A 13,111-nucleotide genomic window follows, 5' to 3' on the forward strand; every position below is an offset into this window, starting at 1 on the left:
ACCTCAGGTTTGTAAGTTATGAAAAATACAAATTGGTTAAAAATTTGTCATTTGTTCATATACGAAACCAACCTTCAGTCTTAACATTAGGATAGACTTACTCTTGGTGGGAGGTAAGTACTATTAACCAACTGGGAGTTTGCCACCTTTGATCAGTTTTCTGAATACCAGAATTCTATGAAACAACCGACTAGTATTTCCGTATCTAAGATATATATGAATATCATAGAATCAGACTTCTAGGTTTTACACAATGTCATAATTCATTGCGTCTGAGGAAGATAAGAAGATCTCTTCTCCTAACAAACCAATTCATCCACTCATGTAGGTTTGTTATCATTCCTCTCCCCCTTGCTAAAGAGAGGAATGTCCTGCTACTGATAGGTATCTTACTGATACTAACCCTAACAGTAAGGCCACTTCACTCACCTGTACCTTGTCCATTCCAGCTTATGATGGTACTCTCTTCTTACTGAACCTAAGTAAAGAAGGAGACAGAAATTTGAAAAGGAAAGAAGCCAGTTAACTCCTACATTTCACATTCATACCATCATCTTTGACAAGATACCAACTGACCCGCCAGGGGTACTGGATGAGTTACACCATTTGTTGAGCAGCCACCAAAGGACCCAAGGAAATTGTGTCCAAGGACCTCTGGGCAACCTTATATATATACAAGATATTGAAAGTGGTTTTTGATAACAAAGAACCCACTCTCAAATTTCAATGAACAGACAGACGCCTCCTTAACATTGCTCAATTTTGAGCTACGATACAGTCACAGACCAACTGTCACGATCATTTTAACAGACATGTTCTTGAATGCCAGAAGGCCCATATTCCTCTGATGACCTTCTCTTCTGTTTTACCTCACTGATACAACTTGACAAACAAGGAGTAGGCTTGACCGATTGCCTCTGTTTGGCCTGTTCCTTTACATCTACCACCTTTATGTTCTAGGTAGCGATGATTGTGCTATGATAAACTTTATCAGTCACTCATCCTGGGTCCTCCTTAATTACTGGAACCCATCCTTCCGTTCGCGACATGGAGGAACAGAGTTTGCGTAACCTCCAGGTTATTCCCATATCGCAAATGGAATCCTCAGGCTACTCGAAGGGTGAAACCAGAGACAGCTCTTACATGGTTTTCCCATTTTACGAGTTCCTCTCTGGACGAGTGGTTTGTGCACTTATCTGCCAAACCGGTGGTCCGAGGTCCAACTCCCATCTCGGCCGACATGGAATCAGAGAAACTTATTTCTGGTGATAGAAATTAATTTATCGATATAGTGCGGTTCGGATCCCACAATAAGCAGCAGGTCCCGTTGCTAGGTGACCAATTGGTTCCTTGCCACGTAAAAAATATCTAATCCTTCAGGCCAGCCCTCAGCCCTAGGAGAACTATTAAACAGCTCAGTGTTTTTGTAAAAACTAAGAAACACTTAACTTTTCCAATTATATAGACTATATCATAGGAAAAACCCCAAGAGAATGTCCTATGATAATATATTCTATTCAGACATGTCCCAATTATCCTCCTGTCAAGGAATTAATCTGTTAACATGACATGGCTCATTTTTCCACAAGTAATGTTACTTCCCAACCACGAAACACCTTATGCGGTGACCTGTTACAATTTAAGGGCATACGTTCAATATACTACCCTCCAAAGGGAAATCCTATATTGCCAGAAACCATCATGGTGCTATTCTCGAGTAACCTAGCCCAGAATTGTACCCAACGTCACTTCACCCCACCTCACTCTTGAAGAATGGGAAACTCCCCACTTTCCCCTTCCAGATATGATGAGGTTCTAATGCCTGGCTCTAGCCAACTGAAGCTTGAACCCTCTATGTTAGGTTCATAACTTCAATATAGAAACTAGACCAGTATGGAAGAGACCCATTTGTAGATTCCAGGTTAACCTAGCCAACAACCACTTGTACTAGTCTAAGTAGGTATAGTCAATTAAGAATTGACTAACTTATTTTAAGCTGGCAAGACCAGGTTGACCCTGGCTTGGTTAGGTTAGGCTATGTTATCCCTTCCAATTAGGCTAGGACCCGGGTTTGGTTTGGTTAGGTTAGGCTATGTTAACTCTTCCCATTAGGCTAGGACCCTGGCTTGGTTAAGTTAGGCTATGTTAACTCTTCCAATTAGGCTAGGCTAACTCCTCCATCATTTAGGGTAGGTCAAGTCCATCAGAGATGTACTCTTAACTATGCTAGGCTAGTACAGACTAGCTTAATCTAGAAACTAAATGACTTAGGTTAGGATAAAGTCATTCATGAAAGTTTGGGCTATACATGGTAGGCTACAACCACAACCTTCTAGGCTGAGGTGGTAAAAGTTTGGTTAGGTTTGGCTATGTTAACTCTTCCAATTAGGCTAGGCTAACTCCTCCATCACTTATGGTAGGTCAAGTCCATTAGAGATGTACTCTTAACTATGCTAGGCTAGTATAGACTAGCTTAATCTAGAAACTAAATGACTTAGGATAAAGTCGTTCATGAAAGTTTGGGCTATACATGCTAGGCTACAACCACAACCTTCTAGGCTGAGGTGGTAAAAGTGTTTCGAATGGGTAGCCTATGTAAACCCTTCCAATTAGGCTAGGACCCTGGTTTGGTTTGGTTAGGTTAGGCTATGTTAACTCTTCCCATTAGGCTAGGACCCTGGTTTGGTTTGGTTAGGTTAGGCTATGTTGACTCTTCCAATTAGGCTAGGCTAACTCCTCCATCACTTAGGGTAGGTCAAGTCCATCAGAGATGTACTCTTAACTATGCTAGGCTAGTATAGACTAGCTTAATCTAGAAACTAAATGACTTAGGTTAGGATAAAGTCGTTCATGAAAGTTTGGGCTATACAAGCTAGGCTACAACCACAACCTTCTAGGCTGAGGTGGTAAAAGTGTTTCGAATGGGTAGCCTAGGCACTAGTCTATGTTCAGCTATACTTATAACCTTACTAATTCGCCCAATCTAAGATAGTAAAGGCATGTTCAAGCAGCCAGACCACGTTAAGTCATCAACCCACTGTTAGGCTAAGTTGACATGTACAACATGTATGTCAGAACCATCTAAATTAGAGTTAGGCTAAGCGGACCCGGCTAAGCTAACTAAGAATTGTACCACTCAGACTAATCTAAGATAGTAAATGCAAATTCGAAAAATAAACCGCAACCATTAGCTAGTCCAAGCCAGCAAATGCATACCAAAACCAGTTAGTTCAGACAGTCTAAGCTAAGAACTACTACTCAGATTAACTAAGATAGTAGCAGTAGACTCGGACTGGCTGGAATAGGCTACAAATATAACCACTTGTTAGGCTAAAAGGTATGACCCAATTATCCTGGCTATGGCATCTTAGGTTACGAGCGCCCTACTTAGGCTTGGCTACCTTAAGTGGCGAAAGAAAGACGTTCACCTCTTCCTTTCAACTTAAGTTTCCATGCGATTTCATTAAGAAGAATGGTTCTACAGTACTTTCGAAGGAACCAATCTTTCGATTAACTTTAACTATTTGTGTAAGAGTTGAAGCGTTTGGTCGATATTCTTATAGGAAGAAACCAGATTATACCAACAAGTATATAAAACATGGGAATCCAGCTGTTTCTGGTTGTATGCGTTTTCCAAACAAGTACTATACCATTACGACCGATACTTTTTGCATTCTCTTTTACTTTTTTAAACTTAATTAGAAGATGGGATAGATTAAGAGATGGAGGAAAAGGGTTTAGCCTGGAGGAAAAAAGTTTAGCCTAACTAAAAAATTGAATAGATACAGAGGAGGAGAAGTGGTTAGCCTATTGTTAATTTTGGTCTCGTAAATTTAACTCACATGATACGTGAGATGCGTGGTAAAATCATTTTTTTAAGGGCGAAAATTTGGGGGTCGCATGATATGCGAGATCGTGTGTTATGCGAGTATATATGGTATATGTTAATAAAAATAACTGGAGTCAAGGAAACAAAGCCAGGGCCTTAAATTGTCCAAGTTATACCAGAAACAGACATGTTCCTGCTGAAGGAACCCAACTCTTATCACTTCCTGAGAGTACCAAATGATCAAGAGGTTAAAATCATTAATTTTGAAAAATGATTGACAATAATTAGCAAACACTGGAATAGTAATCCTACTGCAACGTAAAACCATAAAACAAACCTTTTAACAACATTAATGGCTCACAAAAATGGTGGAAGTTATTGGGTCATATTTGAGGATTCAGATGGCTGGCACTTGATTAATGAGAAACTACTACTGTAAGAACAAATGACTGGTGAACCTAGGAACATTGGGAAATTAGTGTAAAGCCCATATATGATTGTGGAGGTTGTGATGAGACAAACCAAATACATTTGCTGCAATCTCCTTACCTTGAATAGAAGTATCCATGAAGAAGATCTACAGTTGGAACAACAATAGTAATCGGTACCTCAAACATGACTCCTTTTTCTACATTACTGGCATTATAGGCCTTAACTGTGGTGAAGTAAACACCACCTCGATTTAGCCCTCTAGGATCTATACTAACCTAGAAACAAAAACTGGTCTCAAAACATCATTATAGATTCTACTTTGCAATGGCATGGATACATTACAAGAGATATCTATTTATTGTTAATTAAAAAGAGATCAGATCAATGATTAAACAGCTAGGAGCTTTCAAGTGCCTTCTTACCATATATCATTTATCTAGTAAATCATTAGGGATTTTAATTTTAGGAATTCCTCACTATTTACAGCATTATGTCCAATAAAATATACATATATATTCCATCGATACATAAAAAAACAAACGAACTGTTCTCAAAATAACAAATAAGCATCTTTTTTCCAAATTGTGTAAAAGAAAGTAAGTCTTACCTGAAATGATCTAAACATATATGACATTTGTAAACAAGGTGGCGCCCTAACCCACGGAGCATCACAGGTCATAACGAACTCCATACAAAAGGACAGTTTTTCACTAGGTTCTGAAACAATTATTTATGAAGGTAAATATATACTGAGGCAATGGTTTATATAATAATGCATTTTCTGTACTTACAACAACAATTATGATATTTTTAGCACTTCACATACTAAAGATATCATACAATGCATGTAAAAAATACATGGTTAGAAATTAAAACTATTCAATTTGAAAGGTGCTACTCAAATATCATAGAACTGCTACTACAAAAACTCGTGTACAAATGAACTATCTTGTAATCTAAATGAGGATGCTGCATCTATTTCTATAACTTAGATATTGGCTCAAACACTAAAATAAATTGATAAAGACCCTGAGATGCATCAGCTGTAGCCTGATCAAACAAGAACACAAGAGTAAAAGTTTTCAATATCAATAGAGTCCATCATAAACAATATATCAAATGTACTGACAAATTGCAGTAATTGTATATCAAATACTAAAATGAACACTTAAAAATATGAATCATTCCTAGTTAAAAAAACAATAATACCGCGTTATAATGACAGGCACTTTTATCAAATAAATCCAGGAATGTTTGCAACCAAGTAAGTTCAAGCCTTTTACATGTAAGAACTTTGATGCAAAAAATTAAATGTAAAACATTTAAATTCTGAGTGTTTAAACTATGTTTAACCCCTTGTGTGTGGGCATTATCAGATGACAACTTACAGCATTAGGGTACATTCCTCTGATGATCAAAATTTTGCACCCTACAGTTTGAAAGAATTTTGCAAGAAAAGTGCTCAGATCAATTCCATGGGCAATAAATAATGACTCATGGAAACTCTTACGGCAACTATAATAGCTAATCAGTACAGGAGAGAGAATTCAGTTTGCCTTGAGATGTAGAAGAGGAGTGTTGTCCACCTTTCCCATCCAAGGATGTGTTGCAAATATTTTACAATAAATATACTACTCAGAATCTGTTACTGATTTTAGTTTTTATCTGTTATAATATCAGGTACTTACCTACTGTTACAGTTAGCTCATATCTTTGTGCTGTAAGGTGCGATCAGCCTTCAAAATAAAAATAATGCTGGGCTGACCCACTAGATCTGTCTCTGTAATCACCTACTTCCTACTAGGTGGCACTAGAATATTTTAGTTCTTGTCATAATTCTTCCTGATCATCCACTAAAAATTTCAATTATTTAGAACGAATCTTACCTACTGCTAATGTTAGCCGACTACCATATTGCATGAGGATAGTTGGTTCGTACAGCTATATATTTTTATCCAAGTAATTGAGCTGTTGTGCTAAGAATGAAAAACTTACTTCAACAAAAGTACTTCCGGCTCACAATTAGGGTAAAATACCTTACTGATTAGAGAAGTCTTTGCTTACATGGTGCAAAAACTAGAAACTTTCATGCTGAACTTAGGAGGGTGAAAAACTGATATTGTACTTATGTCCTTACACCACTCTAAGCAACTTCATAAACCTGGAAACTGACAGTAGCAATCCAAGATCTGGCCGTAAGTGATAAACTTCTGAGATTGAATCTGTTAGTTCACAGGTTATATCCTAAGCACACACTCCTCAAAAACAGTTTGGGGCACATTACACTGTGATAGGTGCAGAGCTATTTAACTTTAAGTAGTTTTACTAGCTTTTCTTTTTCGATTGTTACTTCCTTTTTCCCAATGGCACTGACTTTTCTTAAAAAGGGTCTTACCACTTCTACTTTTCTTAAAAATGGACCTTAACAAATTCGGTTTTAACTTCTTGTTTTAACAGGAGCCAAGGTTAAAGCATATAAAAGAGCGCTGATCAATGGATTCATCTTTGAAAGAAGGGAGTGAAAGCAGAACAATGCGAACTATGAATCAATTAAAAACCAAAGAAGAACCGTCCAAATCTTGGTTGAAAACCATTAAGTCCAAAGGAAGGACCAGGATGGTAAAAAAAGAAAGAAAATCCACAAAGATGATGAGGCAATAAATGCCAGAAGATGATGTACCATGGAACATCTATAAATAGATTAAGCCAGCCTTGTACTAGAATGAGCCCTTGCTCCTCAGCAGCCCATAAACGGAATGTCAGCAATATTATGGAATGCCGGTGATTATCATAGAATGCCGGTGGTTAAGTATATCTTAGTTTTACCAGACCACTGAGCTGAATAACAACTCTCCTTCGGCTGGCTCGAAGGATCAGATATTTTTATGTGGCTAGGAACCAATTAGTTACTCAGTAACGGGACCTACAGCTTATTGTGGGATCTGAACCACATCGAGAAATGAATTTCTATCACCAGAAATAAATTCCTCTAATCTCATGTTGGGAGAGGGGGAAATCAAACCCGAACCCTGAGAACAGTAGTTGAGCGCGTAACCAACTCGTCCAACGAGAAACTGGGAATGTCGGTGGTAAGTGCTAGATGGCTAGATGGGAGAGGGTAGGGGGTTCTTGCATAATATTACCATGAAACAAGGAAAACGGTCAAAGCCGTCAGCATAACACTTTAAAAGGTGATTGCCGAGGAGCAAGAGCTAGATCAAACACAAGGCTAGCTTAATTTAGATGAATAAGCCACAGAAGAGGAAGAGCTGCTAGCACAAATAGGAAGTTATCAAAAAGTGACAAATACAAGGTGATAGATGTGGAAACTGAGAAAGAAGGGGAGGGTTAATGTCAGAAACGAAGGAAGATACTAGACGAGTAAATTAACAACAACAGAAGTACTGATGCATGGCTCAGGAACTACTAGCCAGAGGGTAGAATCAGGCACTTATCCTCTTTTTTTATGTTTGCTTTCCTTTTTCGAAAAGTGTGTAGGACAGACTGATGAGAAAGCAAGACTAAAGCAAGAGTTGCAGGTAGTTCCTTCGTCATTACCTAATCTTTTCCTTCTAAGGGTTTAATAATTTCTAGATCCATCCTGACTGTTCTCCCCCCAATTTTTGTGACAAATCTGGCAGATTTCTTACTCGACTTACAAGGTGTGCCAGCCTAACCTTGTCAACCAGTTGCTTCTGGTGCATTTGTCAATAATGTAAATACTCTTGCTGTTGATAGTATATATTGCTGTTTATTGTTCTGTTGATTTTTACAATGTAAATACTCTTGCTGTTGATAGTATATATTGTTGTTTATTATTTTGTTGATTTTTACAATGTTACTATTGTTAGAAGTCTGTCTATTATTTCTGCTACTGATTTTATTTTGTTAATTTTACTTCTTCCAAAAACACCAAGCTGAAGCCTGGGACTGTAATTCACTACAGTATGAAAGTCAAATTTTCTTGATCTCCAGAGTTGTGCCCATAACCATATTTTATGATTTTATCAGAGACTTGTAAGTAGTAACAAGTCAAAGGCACAGTTCTTAATACCAAAGATCTTCTGGAAGAGCATAGCGAGCAGCTGACGACCGAGCTGTTGGAGTTGCATAAGGAGCAGCTAAAAGAGGTCACGGAGGACATGTTATCTGAGGAGGAGGAGGGACAGATTGAAAAACCTATCGCTTCTAATGAAATTAAGGAAATGTTGAAACAGTGGGAAAATATGCAAAAATTTATAGAAAAACATCACCCAGATAAGGTACGGTAGGGCGTGCAGCAAACTTATTTACCGACAATGCTGTGACCCATTTCCAGAAAAATTTTAAAGAAAAGACAAAAACAGTCATCTCTAGATAGGTTCCTTGTGAAAGTTGAACGAAAGGATTAAAAAAAGACGACCAAGTGTCCAGAAAATGTAAATTAAGTGCAGTTAGTGATAGTGAACGTTATTTAAGAGAGAGAACTCTAGACATTTTACCAGAAGTTCTCATGGAGGGAGATTCTCCCTCCAACAAGTAACCCTCCTCCTCCTCCTCCTCCTCCTCTTGTCTCCATCACACCAGCAGTCATGCTCCTCAAAGGTAAAATGTGAGTTAAATTGCCAAATATTTTGATTTTTTGTTTTGAATTATTAATTTGTATTCATTTCTGATGTTGGGGGTTATAATTTCAACATTAATTACAAATGCAAAACCGGAAAAAATATGAAGATGTGTATTTATGGACACGTGGAACTCATAGAGTGATTTCCATTTATTTCTTATGGAAAAATTGTTTCGGTCTACGTGAATCTTATGTTACAAGCTAGCTCTTGGAACGAATTAAACCCAGGTATCACTGTACAAGCATTAAGCTACAAATGTCTCTTAATATCCAATTCATTCTACCTGGGAAGTAATATATTTTCATATGTTAACCAAAGGGGAATTTTTTAGTTGATAATAAGTTTGTCAGCTCATGGGATCCAACCAGGGCATAGAGAACTCAGGAATGCAGTGACCTTCCTTGTTGGCAGTGTCGTTTAAGGAGTCACTGCAGTCCTGAGTTCTTCTGTATGCGCTAGTTCGATCCCACAAGAAGACATACTTATTATCTACTAAAAAACTCCCCTTCAGTTATGGAGGAGAGATCTGGTTGTTGAATTTGACAACATTCTCAAGGGTTGCTTGTGAGAAAGAGAGAGCATAGTTTGGTTGTTTGCAATTGTCGGGAGTGATTGGAAGTGTTTAATATTTTTGTATGGTTGATATGTCATGTTTCATGTTTGTATTGCTGTTAAGATCGTGTAGTATGTATTTATGTCTGCTTTTCAGAGAGAGAGAGAGAGAGTGAGTATGAGTGGTGGATGGATATTAACAAGTGGTTTGCTTGTTGGGTGATCGTCTGGGTTGTCTGCTGACGAGGTTGCCGGGTCAGTCAGTCAGTCTGTGATGAGCAGTCATAGAGGACAGTGGTTTTGGCAGAGTTTATTGATGGTCAGTTGTTATTGGGTGTTTTTTGATTGATATTGAGATTGTGTAGTTGTTGTGTGTGTCTGTCTGGTTGTTGTTGAGCTGAAGAGTGTTTGTTGTACTTGATTTTGTGTTTTGATGTTAGTGAGTTATTTGTTGGAGACAGTGTTGGTGTTTGCGGGTTGTTGTGTTGGTTTTGAGTTGTTGCATGATTTGTCGTGTTGTTTTCGAGTTGTTGGTATTTGTTTACGGAGTAATTGTCGTTTTTTTTTTTTTTAGTTCTTGTATGGTTTTGATGCTTATCTGTTTTTGTGTATTGAAATTCAGCAGTTGTAGTGTCTCAACGTCTGTATCCAGCAGACGGCACAGCATCTCGCCCTGAGTGTCTCAAGTTTAAGGTAAGTACATTATATATATGTATGTATATAGTATTATGTATGATGTATTGTATGTATGTGATGTATGTATGTATTATATATATAATTATTATATATATATCAATAATAATATATATATATATATGTATAGTAAGTTGTAATGTATGTATGTTATATAAATATATAAGGCTATACTATATAATATATATCACTATACTATATATATATATCATACATATTAATAATATAATATACCTATACTATATATACCTACTTACCTACATATATATAATAGTATATATATATATAATAATATATCATATATATACCTACCTATAACTACTATTATAATATATCACTATATATATCATATATATATAAGTATATAATTATATATATATATATATATATATATATATATATATACACACATATATAATATATATATATATAATATATACACCATCATATATATATATATATATATATATATAATATATATATATATATTAATACATACATATAATATATAAATAATATTATAATTAATATATATATATATAATATAATAGTATATATATAAATACACACACACACACACACACATTAATATATATAATATAATATATCTCTATAAATATAAATAGTAGTAGTAGGAGCACTCATACATATATTATATATACATCACTATATATATATCATATATATTATATAATCACACACAATATACTATATATATTATATACCTATTAATATATACTATATAATTACTATATCATACCACATATAATATATATACATCATATATATAATATATACACATATATATATATATATATACACATATATATATTATATATATATATATATTATATATATAAATATACACATAATATATATATCATATATATATATATATATATATATATATACTATATATACATATATATATATATATATATATATATATATATATATATATATACATATATATATTACATATATAATATATATATATATATATATATATATATATATATATATATATATATATACATATATAATATATATATATTACATATATATATATACATATATATATATTAATATTATATATATATATAACATTATATAATATATTATATAATATTATAATATACTTATATATATACATACATACATATACATACATACATAAATATATATATATATATATATATATATATATATATATATATATATATGTATATATATATATATCATATATATATATATATATATATATATATTATATATGGTTATATATATTATATATATATATATTATATATATATTAATATATAATATTATATATTATATATGTATATATATATGTATATATATATATATAATATATATATAATATATATTATATGTATAATTAGTATATATATGTATATATATATATATATATATATATATATATATATATATATATATATATATATATATATATATATATATAATATATATATTATATATATATATATATATACATATATATATATATATATATATTATATATATATATATATATATATATACAGTGGTACCTCGAGATACGAAAGGCTCAACTTACGAAATACTCGAGATACGAAAGCTAACTCGAAAAATTTAACGGCTCTACAGACAAAAAGTTTTCAAGATCCGAAAGGTTTCTGTAAAGTCCGAGATTCGCCCGAACAACCGATAACAATTTTGAAACTCCGCCAACTGAGTACACTCGCCACCATCCTCCTGCTCTCCCATTGGTTCCTGATGCTAGTCACCGCCATGAGATCCATCTCTCCTATTGGTCAGCATCCCTCCCATGATGCATCTACGTAGCGGCGTGCTTCTTCGGCCACTGCACGGCATCATCTGTATCGTACGCACGCAGTATTCGTTCGGTCTAACGATTTCGTTTACTAACGTAAATTCGTTAGTGATTTCGTTCCAGTATACGTACTTTATTGTGTTGTGTGAAAACTTTACTCTACTTATACGTAAATTACGTACAGTATAACGTAGTCATGGGTCCCAAGAAAGTTGAAATTCACGGAAAGAAGCGAATGCTCTGAGACAAGATGGAGATTATCAAGAAGTATGAAGCTGGTATGCGATTGAGTGTGATCGCCAAGGAATACAGCCGAAATCTGTCGACAATAGGCACCATCCGATTAGTATACGAATTTTTTAACTTACGAAGTGACGCCCTCATTCTGGAATACGAATTTCACTTGGAATACGAATGCGCGAATTTCCATCATGGGAGGCCGCCTGCTTTGTTTACATCGGACATCGGATGAGTGTGGGATCTGCGAACGCATTTTTTTCGGCCAAAACTTAACGCCTGCTTTGTTTACATCGGATGAGCGTGGGATCTGCGAACGCATTTTTTTCGGCCAAAACATAACGAGGGTCACGTGACTTCCTCCCACGCATCCCTTGACCCTTTTTAAACCATAACTCTTTCACTATCTCGCTGGCGGTAAGATTGAACGCATCTGTCCGTGATACGCTCTCAAATTTGCTTAGTGATTTGCGCACGTGTTGTGTTTCCGTGATAGTGCTTATACATTACTATTACCCAAATACTAAAGACAATGGCTCCCAAGATGACGAAGGCAAGCAGCAAGAAGGAAAGCATAAGAAAGGAGGAGATGATTACAGTCGAAATGAAGAAGGAAATTATCCAAATGCATGATAAAGGCGAGCGCGTGAAAGACATTGCAGCATTCTTCAAGCCGTCGCAATCAGCGATCTGCACTATTTTGAAGAAAAAGGAAGAAATTAAAGCCAGTAAAAGCATCAAAAGTGTCACAGTATTGACGAAACAACGGCCTTATATTCTCGACGATGTAGAAAATAATGCTCATGGTTTGGATAAACGAGAAGCAGCTGGCAGGAGATTCCGTAAGTGAGAGCATCATTTGCGAAAAGGCTCGTAAGAGTGCATCAAATTTGTTTATTGATAATGGGGTGGGTCATTTCTATAAAA

The 13,111-nt window shown here is 35.1% G+C and overlaps 1 protein-coding gene across 2 annotated transcripts in view; it reads right to left on the reverse strand.

Moving 5' to 3' along the window:
• LOC135216974 (tripeptidyl-peptidase 2-like) overlaps positions 1–13,111 on the reverse strand; it is a 280,577-nt gene that overhangs the window by 112,933 nt on the left and 154,533 nt on the right. For both annotated transcript variants that reach the window (XM_064252520.1, XM_064252513.1), the window contains exons 13-14: positions 4,869–4,978; positions 4,379–4,536 (exon numbers count right to left, since the gene is read on the reverse strand). In XM_064252520.1, the coding sequence (XP_064108590.1) occupies positions 4,379–4,536; positions 4,869–4,978 (268 nt within the window). The remainder of the gene's footprint in view (positions 1–4,378; positions 4,537–4,868; positions 4,979–13,111) is intronic.

Source organism: Macrobrachium nipponense, chromosome 19, assembly GCF_015104395.2.
Source record: "Macrobrachium nipponense isolate FS-2020 chromosome 19, ASM1510439v2, whole genome shotgun sequence".
NCBI lineage: Eukaryota > Metazoa > Arthropoda > Malacostraca > Decapoda > Palaemonidae > Macrobrachium > Macrobrachium nipponense.